The sequence below is a fragment of the Syngnathoides biaculeatus genome, chromosome 5, assembly GCF_019802595.1.
Source record: "Syngnathoides biaculeatus isolate LvHL_M chromosome 5, ASM1980259v1, whole genome shotgun sequence".
NCBI classification, from domain to species: domain Eukaryota; kingdom Metazoa; phylum Chordata; class Actinopteri; order Syngnathiformes; family Syngnathidae; genus Syngnathoides; species Syngnathoides biaculeatus.
The window spans coordinates 32,836,532-32,856,959 of NC_084644.1; the positions used below are offsets into that span (position 1 = coordinate 32,836,532).

At 43.4% G+C, this 20,428-nt stretch overlaps 1 protein-coding gene across 20 annotated transcripts in view; it reads left to right on the forward strand.

Annotated features, from left to right (window-relative positions):
* ascc3 (activating signal cointegrator 1 complex subunit 3) overlaps positions 1 to 20,428 on the forward strand; it is a 258,535-nt gene that overhangs the window by 46,720 nt on the left and 191,387 nt on the right. For all 20 annotated transcript variants that reach the window (XR_009794997.1, XR_009794998.1, XR_009794996.1 and 17 more), the window contains exons 10-12: positions 2,024 to 2,164; positions 12,683 to 12,847; positions 17,033 to 17,209. Coding sequence is in view for 11 of the 20 variants with exons in the window: in XM_061819568.1 (XP_061675552.1) it covers positions 2,024 to 2,164; positions 12,683 to 12,847; positions 17,033 to 17,209 (483 nt within the window). In the remaining 9 variants the exon portion in view is untranslated. The remainder of the gene's footprint in view (positions 1 to 2,023; positions 2,165 to 12,682; positions 12,848 to 17,032; positions 17,210 to 20,428) is intronic.

The following is a 20,428-nucleotide window of genomic DNA, read 5'->3' on the forward strand; positions in this document are numbered from 1 at the left end:
TTTCGCTGTTAGAGTAAAGTTGGACTCAAAAGAACATTCAGTTAAATCAAAGAAACCTCAAACATGGCATCGAGGAAACTCTCCAAAGTATGGGAGTACTTTACAAGAAGTTGTAGTCCCGAAGAAAAAGGAGTCGGAGGCGGAGTGTCGGACACAGGAACAAAAGTTGTTTTATTAGCAGACATCAAAACACTACTCAGGGTTGCGTCAGGAAGGGCATCCGGGGTAAAAATTGTGCCAAACATAAATGTGCGTTCATGTTAGATGACACGCTGTGGCGACCCCGACAGGGACAAGCCGAAAGAAACTTACTTACATCAAAACACTCTCATAACTCTTGTGAACTCGTCACTCCGGAAGAGCAACAACAAAAACAGTCCGTGCGGAACCCCGCACCCCAACTTGAGGTCCCGCGGGTGAATTATGTAAACACCACAATGGTACCGGTTTTAAAACTGGTTAATCGTTTTTTTGCTACAGGTGTTCGGTTAAAACCGGTTATGAAAGTAAGCGGTTTTTTTTTTTTTGCGATCCCTAATGAGCACAGAAGCCCTGTAACCGAGCACCACTCTGGTTCTGATCGGGTGGCCGTTTTTCCCCAATCACACCTTTCCAGGTCTCCCTATCATTGCCCATATAGGCATTGAGGTCCCCCAGCAAAATGGAGTCCCCAGAGGGGGCGCTCTCCACCACTCCACTCTAAGGACTCCAAAACTGGTGGGCACTCAACTGCTGTTTGGTGCGTAAGCACAAACATCAGTCAGGACCTGTCCCCCAACCATAAGGTAGAGGGAGGCTACTCTCTGATCCACCGGGGTAAACCCCAACGTACAGGCCCCGAGTCGGGGTGCAATAAGTATACCCACACCTGCTCTGCGTCTCTCACCTTGGGCAACTCCAGAGTGGAACAGAGTCCAACCCCTCTCAAGAGGAGTGCTACCAGAGCCCAAGCGGTGCAAAGAGGTGAGTCCAACTAGATCTGGTCCGAGCTTTGCAACCTCACGGACCAACTCCTGGCTCCTTCCCTGCCAAAGAGGGAGACATTCCATGTCCCTAGAGCTAGTTGCTGTCGCCGGGGATCGGGTCACCAAGGGCTTTGGCCACCACCCAGTTCACATCCCACCCGACCCCAATGCCCCCTCTTACAGGTGGTGAGCTAATGGGAAGTAGGACCCATGTAACCCTTTTGGGGTTTGCCCGGCGAAGCGCCATGGGTGCAGGCAACGGCCAGCAAGTGCTCGCCTTCGAGACCCACCTCCAGGGGAAAAAAAAAAATGTTCCAGCTTTTTAAAAAATATTTACAATAACTTTGTAATGTACTTGGCACACAAAAAAATGTACTTTACAGTTATAATGGTGCATATGGCATAGAAAAGTGTTTCATTCTAACTTTCGTTCTATATGTTATATAGAACTATATCAGAAACCCCCAATTAGTCTCTTATATCGAGGCTACTCTGTATCCGTTAATTATGAACTTTAAATTAGCATTTTCATCAGAAATTAATCCAAAATGGAATTCAGCATGGCTGATTTCTATAGTGTGTGCAGAGAAAGAAAACAGGAAAGGCATTGAGGGACCTGCACATTGACAGAACAATGGGCACAACAACACTTGCATCGACATCAATAATACTCTCATAATGACTCCAACAACAATGATAATGGTCCACACTGAACACCACTGTCCCTGGTCTTGCACCTCCAGGACTGCATCTTACCCCACAATCAAAGCCAACTCACCACCAGGTGGTGATCAGTTAACACCTTTTCATAAACCGTACTTTATTGTTGAGCTTTCGAGTTAAGTTCAGCACGATTGTGTATCTTAATGGATTTGAAATTGTGGTGTCTACTGGTAAAGAAATTATCCTATTGAAAGTTCATCACCAGCATTTTAGCATCGCCTCTTCACTGTTCATGAGGCCTTACCACTCTCCTTCAGTGTCCATCATCCCAAATCCAAATTATGCTGCTGTGTGTCTCATTTGTTTTCTCACTCTACATATTTTTGTATCTGCAGATTGTGTATGTTGCTCCAATGAAGGCTTTGGCAGCTGAGATGACCAACTATTTCAGTAAGCGATTGGAGCCACTGGGCATTGCTGTCAAAGAACTCACTGGCGACATGCAGTTAACCAAAGGGGAAATTCTTCAAACTCAGGTACCGACATATTTGGATACATACATGCGCATTCACAAAAAAAATGTATGTTCCTGGGAACCTTGAAGTATTTTATAAACACTGGAAAAACCTTCAAAGAAAAACTGTTTGCATAAATATATACAGTGAAGAAAATAAGTGTTTGAACACCCCACTATATTGCAAGTTCTCCCACTTACAAATCATGGAGGGGTCTGAAATTTTTATTGTAGGTACATGTCCACTGTGATCGAGGTATCTAAAAAAAAAATCTAGAAAATCTAAAAATAAAAATCCAGAAATCACAATGAATTATTTTTTTTTAACGATTTATTTGTGTAGTACAGCTGCAAATAAGTATTTGAACACCTGAGAAGACCAATGTTAATATTTGGTACAGTAGCCTTTGTTTGCAATTACAGACGTCAAATGTTTCCTGTAGTTGTTCACCAGGTTTGCACACACTGCAGGAGGAATTTTCGCCCACTCCTCCACACAGCTCTTCTCTAGATCAGACAGGTTTCTGGGCTGTTGCTGAGAAACACGGAGTTTGAGCTCCCTCCAAAGAATTTCTTTTGGGTTTAGGTCTGGAGACTGGCTAGTTCACGCCAGAACCTTGACATGCTTCTTACGGAGCCACTCGTTGATTTTCCTGGCTTCGGGTCATTGTCATGTTGAAAGACCCAGCCATGACCCATCTTCAATGATCTGGCTGGGGGAAAGAGGTTGTTCCCCAAAATCTCACAATACATGGCCGCGGTCATCCTCTCTTTATTATAGTCCAGTCGTCCTGTCCCATGTGCAGAAAAACATCCCCAAAGCATGATGTTAACACCCCCATACTTCATAGTAGGGATGGTGTTCTTGGGATGGAACTCATCATTCGTCTTCCTCCAAACACGGTTAGTGGATTTTTTACGTATCCCTCTCTAGGCCAGCCCACCGACCAGCCACGTTCTACTGTTAGTGGAATTGGGATCCAACTGATACAATGTACTCACCTGTTCCCCTACACCTCAGGTCTCCACACTTTTCAAAATTCAATCCCATATCAATAACTACCAGTCATGAACCCAGTTGATTATTAGTGGAGCAGGAAAGAATGAGGTGTATTCAGCATAATTTCCCGAAGGAACTTGATCCAGCTCATACACCAGACACCAGTTAACACACATATGCTGCACACATTGCACATTCTGAGTTTAAGGTATGGGAAAAGGAAGAGAGTTATTTGAGTGTTTTGATATGTTTTGAAAGGAACACCAAAGAGTAGGTTGATGGATGTTGTGAGGGAAGCCATGAGGGAAGTTGGTGTTGGGAAGATGCAGGAGATTCATCCTAGCATAGACTCTTCTGTCACGTAACGCACCAGACAGGTTCTACCAGCTGTTCCAACCTGCTTGGACCCTCTTCTTCATTTCCTTACCACACGCACCATTGCTCTGGATTGTTGACCGCAAGTGTTTGAAGTCATTCACCCTCGCTATCTCTTTTCCCTGAAGTCCCACCCTTCCCTCTCAACCCCTTTCATTCACGCACATATAGTCTGTTTTTACTTGAATGTGTGTGTGAATAGTTACTTGTTTGTATGTACCTTGCGATTGGCTGGCGACCAGCCTCTTGACCAAAGATAGCTCAGATTCATCTTCTGCACATTGGTTGCCAAAGTATCCTGAATCTGACAAAAGTAATAATCAAAAAATAATTAGGAACTTAGCCAATTAAAAACTGTTAATCGTTTTGAAATTTGGTTCAACAGAATTATTTTGTAAAATTTGTGAAAGAAGTCTGAACAGAAAGATAATACCCAGACAAAAGATTAATAATTGACCATCTTCATAAAAGTTTTCCCTTCTCATGAGCATTACAGGTTTCAGGTGTTATAAGTAATCACTGTGGTGATTGGTGACTTTGTATGTTTGACCCTAAATGTGGACCAAGACATAAAAATATCAAGAAGAACAAAGGTAAAGTCTTAGACGACTGGGCTGCTCAATTTGTCAATTGTGATTGTTCAGTCGCAATTGGTCGATTGCATGACTTTAAATAAATAAATAAATAAATAAATAAATAAATAAATAAATAAAAAACACATTCAACCACCCTGTCGCTTGATTTAGGTGTGCCCAATATGTTGTTCGCGATCTACTGGTCATTCTCAAAGGTAGTGTGTGTAGATCAAATGGCTTTAAAATGTTGATGTCTGGCTATGATCCTTACAATGGAATTTGTCACTTGACTGACAATCGGTTTGACTAATCTGACCTTTTACGACGTGTCACTCTACATATCGACATAATGAGCCATTCTACCAAGCTGGTGATTTAACTTCTTATGTTAAACTTAAGGGTATAAAAATGAATGGGGGAGCTGAACCAAGTAAAAGTAGTAAAATGTACCACTTCCATACAGAATGGGAGGGGGACTGTTTTTTCCACTATCATTTTCAAAATGCATTTGCCTATTCTGCCCGTCTGGAATCGCTATTCCGAAAAAGAGAAATGTGGAGCGGTATTTTTTGACCAAACAAAATGAAAACTATGAGACTGACTAAAGGAACTAAAAATTAGGAACTAGAGGACACACTGGATGGAGTTCAACATCTGTTTTTGATTGGTCTTTTATCTGCTCGATGACTGGCTTTCGTCACTTCTCGTCTTCCCCTGAGTCCATGTACGCTATCACCTTCGCTTCTATGTCACCTGGCTCGGTGTCTGCCATGCGTTGCCTAGACAGGGCATCCGTGACGATGAAGTGTTTTGCCTGGAACATATTCTGCGACTGGGTTAAACTTCATTAACCAGACAAGCAGGCGCTGACAATGAATTGGTGCGGTGTTGAGGTCTTTTGAGTTGGTTAGGGTTACCAGTAGCTTGTATCTCTATAAGCTGCAAAGATACTGGTAGAAACGCTCAGAGGCCCACACTTGTGCTAGGCACTCATTTTTTGATCTGAGCATATCTCATCTCGGCATTCGTCAGCGTACCCGAACAGAACGCAACAGGCTTCAGGACCCCGTCATGACTCTGCAGGAGGACTCCTCCGAACCTGTAAATTGCATCTGTGCTGACAAAGATTGGCTTTGCCCAGGGTTCGCACGCGGCCCTAAAAGTCCTTAAAAACCCCTAAATTTTCGAAGGTGCATTTAGGGGCTCCTAAAAGTCAATAAAATCCGCGAAAACGGGTCAAGCCCCTAAAAAAGCCTTAAATTAATAAACAAAGCAAGGATCTCTACCGCCAAAATTCTCCCTAAAAAATAAATTAATCTTTTATTTAAAAAAAAAATAGCGATCTGTCTGGCGTCCAAATCAGCCGGAAATTGTCAACTAGTCGCCATCTTGTCGATATTCAATTGTTTGTTTCCGTGAGTAGGCATTTCACTTCGTCTTCGTTACGACGTAGTTCTTTCATCGATCCAACTTGTATCACGGCGAAGTGCATTTTTCAATATGCTTGGGTTGAAAGTAAGGAGTTTGGGAGCTGGGTTCGTCGAGATCCAAAAGATCGGCACATGTTTTACTCCCATCTGTGCAAGCAGAGTTACCAGCTTGAAAAGATGGGCGTCAAAGCGCTGAAGTCGCACCGGAAAAACAGGAGACACGCTGATTTGCCGAAGACTCTCTCATCTTCCGTTGGTATGAATCTGTTTCTAAAATATCAAGATAGTGAAGCATCAACTTCGGGCAGTGGTACTAGCAGTGCATGCGCATTAGGGATTGCAAAAAAACACGTAACCGGTTTTAACCGAGCAGCTGTAGCAAAAAACCGGTACCATAGTGGTGTTTACATAATTCACCCGCGGGACCTCGAGTGTGGGTGCGGGGTTCCGCACGGACTGTTTTTTTTGTTGCTCTTCCGGAGTGACGAGTTCACAAAGTCCCCCCCGTTATGTGAGTAGTGTTTTGATGTTTGCCAATAAAACAAGTTTACTCCCATACTTTGGAGCGCTTCCTCGATGCCATGTTTGATTTTTCTTTGATTTAACTGAATGTTCTTTTGAGTCCAACTTTACTCTAACAGCAAAACTTGAAAAAAGTGGAAATGATGTTGGAAAAAAATAGCGCAATGTGGAGTACCGGAACCGGAAGAAATGATTGGAAATTTTAACCGATTTCGAAAGTCCGATTACGGTTTCGGTTTTAGAAAAAACAGTTATAACCGGTTATTTGTAACCGGTTGCGATCCCTAATGTGCACTTACTGTTGTCCAGCCAGAAGTCAGGCTTTATGAACGTAGTTTAATACACAAAGACGGACTCGTTAAAGGCAGACATCGTGTGGACTTTAAAAGTGATCTGCAGCCATTACAGTTACAAATCTTATGAAAATACTTCGAAAGTGTTTGCATTCATGTTCCCAGACAGTGACATTGCTAAAAACTACCAATGTGGCGAAAGGAAGACTTCGTACATTGCTGCTCACTTTTCATCTCTACTGCCTCAAAGCCAAAAAAGCCAGAATAGAGACATATCAACGCTTATTGAGAAGTCTGACAGGCTGTGTGAGGAGGCAGAAGAAAAGAGGAATTTGAGGTTTATCACCGAGGCCAATGCATTCAGAGGCAGAGCAAAGGACAAGAGAGTCACTTTGGCACCTCTGCAGCAACAAAGAGGAGGCACTGGGTAGGCTCAAGGAGCTAGAGTAAGGGTGCTGAACCAGACATCAGTAGAAGACATTTGTGTATATAGTTGCAATTGTCATTAGAATCTGTTTTTCTGTATACTGTTATGTGAAGAGGTTGACGATGGTCATATCAATGAGAACTACCACAAGGGGCAACAGGTGATCACTGTCACAGGTACTGAGGTACTGGAACATTTGATGAACCAAGAACGGTTGATGGCACCATTGGATGAGTCTTTTTTTCCTTACTCTTGATTTCCCACGATGGCCCTAAATTTTTCGTGTCGGCCCTAATTTTTTTCCGTGTCAGCCCCTAAGAATGCCCCTAAAAAGCCCTTAAATTTTTTTGGTCAGACTGAGTATGAACCCTTTTGCCGGATCAAAGAATTCCAAGACTGGTGCTGAGGAAATTAGCCGCTTCACTTCTGTGAACGCTCTGTCTTGGTGTGGATCCCAGCACCAATCACGTGCAGTCTTGAGTAGCTCGTTGAGTGGTTGTAACACAGTGGAGAGGTGTGGTAGGTAACAGCCTAGGTAGTTAACCATACCAAGCAGTCGTCTCAGCTCACTCATGTTCATAGGTGGTTCCATTGTTGGTATTGCTTTTACACTCTCTTGGTGCTATGCCCTTCTTTGTCACGACCAGTCCCAGGAGGTTCAGCTCTGGTTGGCTAAGCTTGCATTTTTCCTTGAGTCATAGGCCAGCGGCGGTGATGGTCTCCATGACTCGCTTTAGCCTCTGGTCGTGTTCTTCGTGTTTCTCCAAAAACCAATATGTCGTCCATGTACACGACTGTCCCCTCATGCCCATGCAGAATATCAGACATCTTTTGCTAAAAGATTTCGGGCCCTGATATGATCCCGAACGGTAGCTCTTTAAAACAATATCTGCCTCGGGGTAAAGGTGGTCACATGTGGGCTGTTCTTTTCGAGAGGCTTATGCCAGAATCCGGTCTCGGCATCCAGGCTGGAGAACATGGTACTCTTCGCTAGCTTGGGCAGTATGTTGTCCAAGGTAGGTGAGAAACATTTCACGTTTCACATTTTTGTTGAGTTTTTTTCAGGTCCACGCAAATTATTCCTTCTCATGACCGGTACCGTGATCAGTCACTTTTTCTATTACGCCCATTCTCTTTAATTCCTCTTCGACCCGAGAGAGTAGTGGAATCAGTACCCACCGTGGCAGAGTGATGCTGTATGGCTCAGCGCCTTCTTTGAGTATGATTTTTCATGGGTTCTCCTTTCAGGGTGGCCAGGCCACTGAATGTGTTGATCACGTCAATGTGCTTAATAAGGCCTAGTTGGGTTTCCACTGTTTTGCTCTGGATATTTTCACCATTAGTTTTAGGTACAACAAGACAGAAGCAGCAATTTCCCAGTTCCCCAATGATATTTAGCTAAAACCTGCCCCTTGTGGCCACTGTGCCTTTCTTCACTTCTCTGATTTGAAGCTTGCTCCGTACTGAGTTGTATGTGGCTTCAGGCATGATTGCGGTATCTGCACTGGAATCTATTTTCAATGAGAATAGTGTATCTGCTACTGTGCACCGTGGTGGCTCATACTCTGCAATTGGTGCATCTTTTTGTTTCAGCTCTAATGAGCCTAGACACACAGTGTCACTCTCATCATCTTTGGTTATCTTGTACAGCTTTGGAATACCACACTGCTGCAAAATGCCCAATTTTCCAACACTTCATCCATTTTTTTCCTTCTGCATGGCACTGTTCGGCCTCCATATGATTACGCCTGCATCTCGAGCCCCTGACCATGCACACATGTAGAGCCCGGTGAAAAGTTTTATAATTTTGAATTTTTTGGCACCATTTAAAAACAAACAAACAAACAAAAAAACAAGTAAAACATTATATGTCCGTGAATGAGAGGTGGAGTGGAAGAGTGAGGCTACAGGGAGAAGAGATGGTGAGGGTGGAGGATTTCAGATATTTAGGGTCAACAATCCAGAGCAATGGTGAGTGTGGTAGGGAAGTGAAGAAACGGGTCAAAGCAGGTTGGAACAGCTGGCGGAAGGTGTCTGGTGTGTTATGTGACAGAAGAGTCTCTGCTAGGATGAAGGGCAAAGTTTACAAAACAGTGGTGAGGCCGGGCATGGTGTACGGATTAGAGACGGTGGTACTGAAGAAACAACAGGAAGCAGAACTGGAGGTAGCAGAAATGAAGATGTTGAGGTTCTCGCTCGGAGTGATCAGGTTGGATAGGATTAGAAATGAGCTCATGAGAGGGACAGCCAAAGTTGGATGTTTTGGAGACCAGATTCGAGAGAGCAGACTTCGATGCTTTGGACATGTTCACAGGCGAGAGTGAGATTATTGGTAGAAGGGTGCTGAGGATGGAGCTGCCAGGCAAAAGAGCGAGTGGAAGACCAAAGAGAAGGTTTATGGATGTGGTGAGGGAAGACATGAGGGCAGTTGTGTTTAGAGAGGAAGATGCAGGAGATAGGCTAAGATGGAAAAAAATGACACACTGTGGCGACCACTAACGGGACAAGCCGAAAGGAGAAGAAGATTTCCAAAAAAATAGCTCCACAATGGTCCCTCAAGTGGCTGTACAGTAGAGGATACAAAAACTCAGTCTCTAATGAAATGCAGTAACTTGAGAGGCAATGTAAGGCCCAATGGTGAGTGTTATTTAGGCCAACTCTCTTAATTTTCTCTGCCTTTTTTGAGTACTTCCTCTTTTCTATATTTCTTCAACTGCCTTTTTCTGTACTTTTTTATTTTCTTCCCCTCTTTAACATGCCTTTCATCATTCTTATGTTCCATTTTTCTCTAGCTTTCTCAGTGATTCCGTGTGCATGCTTCAAATAGTAATTATGCATCTTTATTATTGTTATAGTCTCTATATGGGCCACTCCCCCACCTTTTCTTTTTATTTTTAGTGTTTCCCTTTTCAAGGATCTTTCGTAAACTGTACGCTTTTTTAGTTTTGTACTTTTAAGTTTTTTTTTGGTCATTTCTTTCTTTTGAATGTTTTTTTTCTTCCTCTTTACTGCAGGGATGAGAATTTTCCACTGATCGGTTGATTTCCGACTTTTTCAGACCAAAATGACCATTCTCGAGATAAGCCCAAATCCGTTGAGAAAATTTCAGGCGGAGGGGGGGTGGGGGGGTGGTGGGAATCATGCGCCTGCCTCTCAGTGATGGGGTCCAAGCTGCAAGTTCAGCTTAGTGCTAGCACAAGCACGACTATCATATGCTGTTCTAACTTGCTCAGTAGTGTAAATATTTGCATTTTGCGACATAAACATTGAACTTGTTTGCGGCAGATTACTCGATTGGACAACAGAGTTATACAGTATAACGATCCAATCATGTTAGTGGTTAATCCCGTTTCACCATTGCAATGTACAAATTTTCTCGGTTCTCAGAAATGGCAGTGTAACTTGTTAGCCAAGTAATGCCGCATGGGACGTAGCGCGAACTGAGCGACGGTATGTTTAAAGTTTTACGATGGCGAAAGTGTTTGGGAAAAAAAGGATGAAGATCGAGTGAGGGCAATTGACAAGGATGCTGGAATTAAAAACTGTTTCACATGGGCATGCCTTGAAAAAAGTGTAACCGTGCAGATAGGACCGAAAGCGCTATCAACATGTCTAACCGAACACATCAAAAAAGTTGACATTCCCGGCATAGTGCTGTGCACTCTCTGTTCTGATAGGAGCAAAAAAAAATCCAGAAGGAAACTCAATAACCCCCCCCCCATTGACAGACATTTTCTGTGTTTTTCCAAATTGGTCATTCTCATCCCTGTTACTGTCACAACTTTTTTTCCCCTTTACCTCTCTTGTTTCTTTGTGCATGCTTACAGTTATTATAAATCATTCTTATAGTAATACTGCCTTTACGGGCTCCTGCCCCCCTTGCCCCTCCTTCGAGAGTGTGTTTAGCTCATTGCGTTATACAGGAGCCTATGGGTGTATGGCTTTTTTTTTTTTTTTTGTGGTACAGATTTCTTTTCTTTTCTTTTTCAATGTGTATTGGTGGTTTTGTACTGTACGGTACGGAAGCTATTGGCTGGGGGCTGTTTGTGGCCATTACTTCCAACACGCCTGGACCCCGACCTGCAACTAGCCAAAATGCGAGTTCCCTACGTCACGGGCCTTTGCATTCAGGGGCCGTTTACAGCCCTTACTTAAACGGCCCTGTGCCCCAAAATGAAATCTCCCTGAGATGCAAGTAACCCCGACATGGTCCGCCATGTGGTGCACAATCTCCAGCCTGGGGGCCATTTGTGTTCCTGGGGCAGTTTGCAGCCCTTACTTCAACTTGCCTGTACCCCGACCTGTAAGTACCCTGAAATGCAAGTGCCCCAACGCGGTGTCTGCCATGGTTTGCGAAAACTATGGTCCGGGAGTTATTTAGGGCCTGTGGCAATATGCGGCCTTTGCGTCACCGTGGCTGTACCCCAACTTGCATGTACCACTACATGCTAATACCCCGTCGCTGCATGGCCCTGTACTGGCAAACCTATGGCCGAGGGGCCATTTGCGGGTCTCCGTTCGACGCTCCTCCACCCTGACCTGCACGTACCCTGACCTGCAAGTAAACCTGATGTACAGGTCTCTGAATGTAGATTGGGGGCGAGGTTCCCTATGATACCTACTTGCTGGTCTAGTAAGCAGCGACTCCAGGGAGCGCCGTGCAAGGTCCTCTTTTGTTTCTGTCGAAATTGTTTTTTTTCTTAGTGGACCGAGCAGCGACTGCTAGGGAGCGACTGTAGGTCCCCTATTTTAGATATCAAAAGAAAAAATATTTTTATTATTGTAGTCGTTCCAACTCAAGCCATTTTTGAGGCCCTAAACATGCACGAAGTCACATTTTCCACACATGTAAGGCCTGGTGAAAAATTATACATTTTCAAGTTTTCATAGGCAATTTCACAAAAAGGCTCCGCCATCTACAAAATGCCAGAATTACATCAATAACCAAATTTGCAATCCTATAAGCTACAGGTCTGAAATTTTGTATGCATATAAAGTGGACCCAGCTGCAAAAAAAAGGGCTACATTCCAGCCGCATCTCGCCCATGTCTCGTTGGTGTCTGAGCCCCGGCCACATCTCGCCCACATCTCACCGGCGCCTGAGTTCCTGCCGCCTCTCCGGCGCCTTATCCCCAGCCGCCTCTCGCCCACGTCTCGGCGTCACCTACTGATGCTCAGCCGCCTCTTGCTCCTGTCATGGTGACCCTCGACCCCGAGCTGTCTCTCGCCCAAGCCTTGGTGGCCCTCGACCAGTGTCAGCATCCGCCAAATTCCGGCCGCGGCTTGGCAGCCCTCGACCAGTATCAGCACCCGTCGGCTCCCGACAGCACCTCGGCGATGGTTTGTCCCCACCTCTCACCTACTCCTGTTTGGGTCCTGCTTTGCCATTGGGACCCCCTCGTGGACATCTGCCTCTGTCGCATCCTAGCTGACCTCCTGAACTACTCATCCAAGCCGCTTTGGTTGGCCTGGACGGCTATCAGACAGACTGGGGTTGGGGATGGGAGGTGGTGGTGGGACACACAATCTGTTTGAAAATCTAAATCGACCATCAGAAAGTTTGCCTCAGATTGAGATTTTTTTTTATGGGGAATTTATTTTTTTTGGACATGTTTGGAATCAGGGCCAATATTCACACAATATATGCACAGAATTAGGTCCCCCAAAAAGCACATACAGATCAGACTTCTGAGGATTTTGGAGGCCTTTGAAGTGCTCATTCCAAGTTTTTGGAGAACCTCCACAAAAAAATGGTGGCCACTCATGTTGCAACATGAAATGTCAAAAATGATTTGTTAGAATGTTCATATACTTCTTAAATTCTGCAGAATATAACTCCAGTTTTTAACCATTACAAATGTTGTAACAATTATCAGCATAAATATTTTGTTACTGAATCTATATTTTCCTGTCTCCAGATGTTAGTGACCACCCCAGAGAAGTGGGATGTTGTGACAAGAAAGAGTGTTGGAGACATTGCTCTATCCCAGATTGTACGTCTCTTAATCTTGGATGAAGTTCACCTTCTTCATGAAGATCGAGGACCAGTACTGGAGAGCCTTGTGGCCCGGACCATCAGACAGGTACAGGACCACATTATAATCACTGTTCTTTAGAATCTTGCATTTTTATTTTTCGCTTTGGAAAAATATGTAAATTTCCCAATTGTGGGACTATTTAAGATTATCTTATCTTGGAAATAAAATTATATTTACGGCACGGCACATCAGTCCATCCATCCCCCTTCTACCACTATTCAGGTCGCCAGGGCAAAAGCTTTAACAGGAATTCACAGACTTTATTTTCTACAGCCACTTCATCCAGCTCTTCCGGGAGGATTCCGAGGTGTTCCCAGGCCAACCGATAGAAGTAGTCTCTCCAGCGTATCCAGGGTTGTCCCCAGGGTCTCTTTTCGGTGGGACGTGCCCGGAACACTTCACCAGGGAGGTGTCTGTGAGGCATCCAAATCAGATGCCCCATATACCTCATCTGGCTCCTTTCTATGCGGAGGAGCACCGGCTCTACTCTGAGCCCCTCCCAAATGACCTAGCTTCTCACCCGATGTCTAAGTGAGACCCCGGATGCTCTGCTGAGAAAACTCATTTAGGCAGCTTGCATCATGATGTTTTTCTTTGAGTTACCCACAGCTCGTGACCAAAAGTCTGGTAGGAATGTAGATCGACTGATAAATTGAGAGTTTCCCCTTTCGACTTAGCTCCCTCTTTACCAGAATCAGAATCAGTTTTATTACTGGCCAGTCAGAACCCATCAGCTGACTCAAGACTCCCACAGGCCTAAAAGGCCTGATAGGACTCTTTCTTCAGCTTAACGGCATCCTTCACTATTGGTGTTCAGCAATGGGTTTGGGGATTGCCGCCATGACACCTTACGGACAGAGCTCTGTTCAGCCACCTCAGCAGTGGAGGCACGAAACATCGTCCACTCAGACTCAATGTCTCCCACTTCCCACGGAACATTGGCAAAGTTCTTTGGGAGGTGGGAGTTGAAATTCCTTCTGACAGACGAATCTGACCCTCACAATACGTTTGGACCGCCACGTCGGACTGCTATCTTCCCCCACCATCGGAGCCAACTAACCACTAGGTGGTGATTACTTGACAGGTCCGCCCCTCTCTTCACCGAGTGTTAAAGACATATCGCTGCAAGTCCAATAATGCGACCACAAAGTCAATCATCTAACTGCAACTTAGGGTGTCCTGGTGCCACGTCCACGTGTGAACACCCTCATGACTCAAAATGGTGTTTGTTCTGGACAATCCGTGATGAGCACAGTAGTCCAGTAACAGAACACCACTCGGGTTCAGATCAGCGGGGGCTTTCATTCCAATCATGCTCTTTCCTGTCTCACTGTCATTGCCCATGTGAGCATTGAAGTCCCCAAGTAGTATGGTAGAGTTGGGCACATATTTAGAAATAACTCCCTGGAACACATTTAATATTAACTGCTTCTCAAATAATAAAAATAAATCCGTAAGGATGCATATACAAACTAATAAACATTCTTTTTTGAAACCGAATCCATTGTGCTAAAGTTGAGGAAGCAGGAAATATGAGCTTTGCCAATTCAAGAAGACAAAGCTGGGTTTCCGTGGAATTGAGGCGAGGTGCAAGGTTGGAAGAAAAACTCAAGCAATGGATCAATGATCAAAGAACGGACAACCTCTGTGAGAAACAAGGGCAGAACTTGAACTCGAAGCTTTCTATTATTCCAGTGGGCTTGACGAAGCAACTTCATTCGCTAGACGTCTGCGTAAACTGGGTGTGCAAACTGAAGTTGCGAGCAGCGTGGGAGCGATGGATGACAAATGCCGACACAGCTTTATTAACAGGCAGCGCCTTGTGAGTTCCCCCAGAATTTGTGAATAGATTATACGTGCATGGGATAAGGTGTCTGCTTCCACTGTTGTTCAAAAAGCCGGCATCACGTCTGAGGAGCCGCACAGCAACGAGACCGATATTATACAGTGAAGAAAATAAGTATTTGAACACCCTGCTATATTGCAAGTTCTCCCACTTAGAAATCATGGTGGGGTCGGAAATTTTCATCGTAGGTACATGTCCACTGTGAGAGAGATAATCTAAAAAGAAAAATCCAGAAAACACAATTTAATTTTTTTTTTTTTAATATTTCTTTGTGTGAACCTGGAAATAAGTATTTGAACATTATTGGTACAGTAGATTTTGTTTGCAATTACAGAGGTCAAACGTTTCCTGTGGTTATTCACCAGGTTTGCACAGTCTGCAGGAGGGATTTTGGCCCACTCCTCCACACAGATTTTCTCTAAATCAGACAGGTTTCTCCTTCCAAAGATTTTCTATTGGATTTAGGTCTGGAGACTAGCTAGGCCACACCAGAACCTTGATATACTTCTTACAGAGCCACTCCTTGGTTTTCCTGGCTGTGTGCTTCGGGTCATTGTCCTGTTGAAAAACCCAGCCACGACCCGTCTTCAATGCTCTGACTGTGGGAAAGAGGTTGTTCCCTAAAATCTAAAATACATGGCCGTGGTAATCCTCTCCTTAATGCAGTGCAATCATCCTGTCCCATGTGCAGAAAACACCCCAAAAGCATGATGCTACCACCCTCATGCTTCACAGTAGAGATGGTCTTCTTCGGCTGGAACTCATTATCTGTCTTCTTCAAGACTTGGTTAGTGGAATTATGACCAAAAAGTTCAATTTTGGGCTCATCTGACCACAAAACCTTCTCCCATGACTCCTCCGTATCATCCAAATGGTCATTGGGAAACTTAAGACATCTGCTAGTTTAAGCAGGGGAATCTTCCGTGGCATGCGTGATTTCAAACCATGACGTCTTAGTCTATTACCAACAGTCACCTTGGAAAAGGTGTTCCCAGCTCTTTTCAGGTCATTGACCAAGGCCTGTCGTGTAGTCCTTGGCTGATTCCGCACCTTTTTAAGGCTCATTGAGACCCCACGAGGTGATATCTTCCATGGGGCTCCACTCCGATAGAGATTGACCATCATGTTTAGCTTCTTCCATTTTCCAATGATTGCTCCAACAGTGGACCTTTTTTTCACCAAGCTGCTTGGCAATTTCTCCATAGCTGACTGGCTGACTGGGGTGGACAGGTGTCTATATGCAGTTAACAACCTCACACACAGGTGCATCTAATTCAGGATAATACATGGAGTTGAGGTGGACTTTTAAAGGCGGACTAACGGGTCTTTGAGGGTCAGAATTGTAGTTGATAGGTTTTTAATACTTATTTGCGGCTGTATCACACATATAAATCGTTAAAAAAAATCATACATTGTGATTCCTGGATTTTTCTTTTTAGATTATCTCTCACAGTAGACATGCACCTACGAAGTGGGAGAACTTGCAATACAACTCAATTATTATACTTATTTCTTCACTGTGTGTGTGTGTGTGTGTGTGTGTATATATATGTATGTGTGTGTGTGTGTGTGGACACACACTTAGTGTTACTGTTCCCACAAAACACAGACAAGCAGACTCAAAGACAGCTTTTCCCGAAGAGCCATCAACATCTTGAACTCAAGACCACTGAACATAAACAGCATTGTAATCTAAAATTATGCAACTGCAGTTTCTCGATTGCTTTTCTTATTTCTCTGAGCAACAGTTGAGTAAAAATAGGCAATCATCTGACCAATGCCTGGACATGGGAGTAAGAAAAAATAAAATTCACTTTATTCATGTATTTATTTGACTGTTTATTAAATTTCTCACAGCAAAAACTGTGCCTTGATTATAAATTTTTATCTGAGTTACTTCACCTCATATTTGTTTTTGTATTTTATTGGTTGATCCACCTTGTGGAGAAGCGCTTATCCCCTCTGCACAATCATATAATGACAACAAAGGCTTTTGATTTGAGTGAAAAAAAAAAAATGAATTACACAGGTGTTTAAACCCATTGCTCAGTATTGAGTATAGAAGCACCCATTTGATAATACAGCCATGAGTCTTAAATGTTGTGAATTGTTCTGAAAACGAATGGCTGTGTGATATTTTTCTTTTTTAACAAGTCTTTAAAATGTTGAACAATTATATTTTTTTCTTTCAATATGGGGTGCTGTGTGCACATTGAACATACAAAAAAATACCTTCACTCATTTTAGCAAATTCCTGCATTATAACCAGTGAAAAATTTAAGGAGGTCTGAATACTTTCCGTACCCACTGAATGTTTATTCTTTTGTCACAATATCTTTCCCCTCATGACTGAAACTCAGTTGTTTTATGTTTTTGCCGACCAGGTGGAATCCACCCAGAGTATGATTAGGATTCTGGGATTGTCAGCCACTCTTCCAAACTATCTAGATGTGGCAACCTTTTTGCATGTCAACCCGTATATTGGCCTCTTCTTCTTCGACAGTCGTTTCAGACCAGTGCCGCTCGGACAGACCTTTGTGGGGATCAAATCTACGAACAAGGTAAAGGAATAATGATTGCAATGCATTTGGTAATCTTTGTGTCAGTGTGTATGTTGATAGACTTCTTAAAGTTAGCTCGCATTGATCTGAGACCCGGTGTCTCAACATGAATGTCTTATCTCACGACAGTACTTAACTCACATATCACCAGTTTATTCCTAAGGGTCAACACTAACTTAGAATAGTCACTATACAGGTAGGATGAGAATATATATTTACTGTCCTTTAAAAATCACCCAAAGGTATGCCATTATTATCGAAATAACTGTCAACAGCTACATTGAAGTGGGAGTGGACCTGACAATAAATGTCCAAATTGTACCAATCCATGCTGCCCACTTTCCAAAAGAAGAGAATCATGTTCTACTTCAATTGTCAACTGACAAATTATAAATTTTAGTTTGTTTTTAATTAAAAAAAAAAAGTCAGCCGGAATGGACCTAACAGTTTTTTCACCATACATCAGGATGTTGTCGTATATGGATTTTTGCATCTCCCGTCATGAAAATCCTCTCGAGGCATTTGTGTTGAAGAACCAGGAAGTGACGTTTATTGCAGTAGCGGGGCAAGTGTTCATATTGGTTTATACCTATTGTACTGGCACAAAATTACTCGTTTGTTTATTTCACAGGTGCAAAGGACCAGTCGTGTAGTACATAGTAGAAAGAATAATGGGAGAGAGAGAGAGAGAGAGGAGAGAGAGAGAGAGAGAGAGAGAGAGAGAGAGAGAGCGAGAGAGAGAGAGAGAGAGAGAGAGAGAGAGAGAGAGGAGAGAGAGAGAGAGAGAGAGAGAGAGAGAGAGAGAGAGAGAGAGAGAGAGAAGAGAGAGAGAGAGAGAGATAGAGAGAGAGAGAGAGGAGAGAGAGAGAGAGGAGAGAGAGAGAGGAGAGAGAGAGAGGAGAGAGAGAGAGAGAGAGAGAGAGAGATTGTGGACCAGGAAGTGCCAATGATTAGTAAGAGGGAAGTTGGAAAGGCAGTTGGTCCTGATAACTTGCATGGAAGCAATTTGGAGGGCTGGCTGTGGAGTTTTTGACTAAGCGGGGGAGAAGATACCTGAAAAATGAAGGAAAGGTGCTATTTCCTATTTTTGAGAAAAAAGTCTATTTGCAGAGATGTGGGAACTATCGAGGCATAAAAGTTGAAGAGCCACATAATGAAGTTATGGGAAAGAATAGTGGAGACTAGACTCAGGACAGAAGTAAGTCTCTATGTACAATTACAGAGTAAACAGTCTTTGATTTTGTTTGGCCTCCAATTATACCTGGGCCTTCATCTGAGTCAACATTTTCCTCAGAGTCCAATTCTGAGTTACCATCTTTCCTTTTCAATAACTTCTCCATCACTGTCACTTTATAGCTCCGCTACCAACAATGCCACTGTCACCACCAACTGAAGCATCATTAATCCAATTTATTACAGTGAAGAAAATAAGTATTTGAACACCCTGCTATATTGCAAGTTCTCCCACTTAGAAATCAGTGAGGGGTTTGAAATTTTCATTGTAGGTGCATGTCCACTGTGAGAGAGATAATTCGAAAAGAAAAATCCAGGAATCACAATGTATGATTTTTTTTTCTTTTTTTTATATAAACGATTTGTGATACAGCTGCAAATAAGTATTTGAACACCTGTCTATCAGCTAGAATTCTGAGCCTCAAAGACCTGTTTTTCCACCTTTAAAAGTCCATCGCACTCCGTGTATTATCCTGAATCAGATGCAGATGTTAGGTCGTTAGCTTCATAAAGACACCTGTCCACCCCAAACAATCGGTAAGACTCAAACTTGGGAAATGGCCAAGACCAAAGAGCTGTCCAAAGACACCAGATACAAAATTGTACAACTCCAAACAGCTGGAAAGGGCTACGGAGAAATTGCCAAGCAGCTTGGTGAAAAAAGGTCCACTGTTGGAACAATCATTGGAAAATGGAAGAAGCTGAACATGAGTGTCACTCTCAATCGGAGTGAAGCCCCATGCAAGATATCACCTCGTGGGGTCTGAATGATCCTTACAAAGGTGAAGAATTAGCCCAGGACTACTCGACAGTACTTGATCAATGACCTGAAAAGAGATGGGACCACCATTTCCAAGGTGACTGTTGGTAATACACTAAGACGTCATGGTTTGAAATCATGCACGGCAAAGAAGGTTCCGCTGCTTACACCAGCACAATGACCATTTGGATTACACAGAGGAGTCATGGGAGAAAGTTTTGTGGTCAGATGAGATCAAAATGGAACTTTTTGGTCGTAATTCCACGAACCGTGTTTGGAGGAGGACGAATGATGAGTTCCATCCCAAGAACACAATCCCTACTGTGAAGCATGGGGGTGATAGTAGTCAGTCATTCAGTCAGAGCATTGAAGATGGGTCGTTGCTGGGTCTTTCAACAAGACAATGACCCGAAGCACACAGCCAGGAAAACCAAGGAGTGGCTCCGTAAGAAGGCATATCAACGTTCTGGCATGGCCAAGCCAATCTCCAGACCTAAATCCAATAGAAAATCTTTAGAGGGAGATTAAACTCTTGTGTCTCTCAGTGACAGCCCAGAAACCTATCTGATTTAGAGAAGATCTGTGTGGAGGAGTGGGACAAAATCCTTCCTGCAGTGTGTGCAAACCAGGTGAACAACTACAGGAAACGTTTGAGCTGCAAACAAAGTTCTACTGTACCAAATATTAACATTGTTTTTTTGAGGTGTTCAAATACTTATTTGCAGCCGTATCACACAAATAAATCATTGAAAAATCATACATTGTGATTTCTGGATTTTTCTTCTTAGATGATCTCTCTCACAGCAGACATGCACCTACGATGAAAATTTCAGACCCCTCCATGATTTCTAAGTGGGAGAACTTGCAATATAGCAGGGTGTTCAAATACTTATTTTCTTCACTTTATTTTATGAAGAGTTTCACCCCTTTTCTCCAGATGTATCATTGGTCATTATGGCTAAACAGCTCAACTTTAATTGCGTTAGACCACAGGACATGTCTCCAGATGTTAAATTTGGTGGCTTTTTGCAAACTGTTTTTTTTTTTAGAGGTATTCAAACTTTTTGGTGCGCGCTCCCCTATTTGGAGATTTCCAAACCCCTGCACCGCTTGAAATTTTCTCTGGCGTGGGGGTGCTAAGCACTTGTTTCACTGTGGATAATGACACCAGCATCATCCAGCTTCTTCACAGGGTCTTTAGCTTTTGTTCTGGGTTTACACGTGCA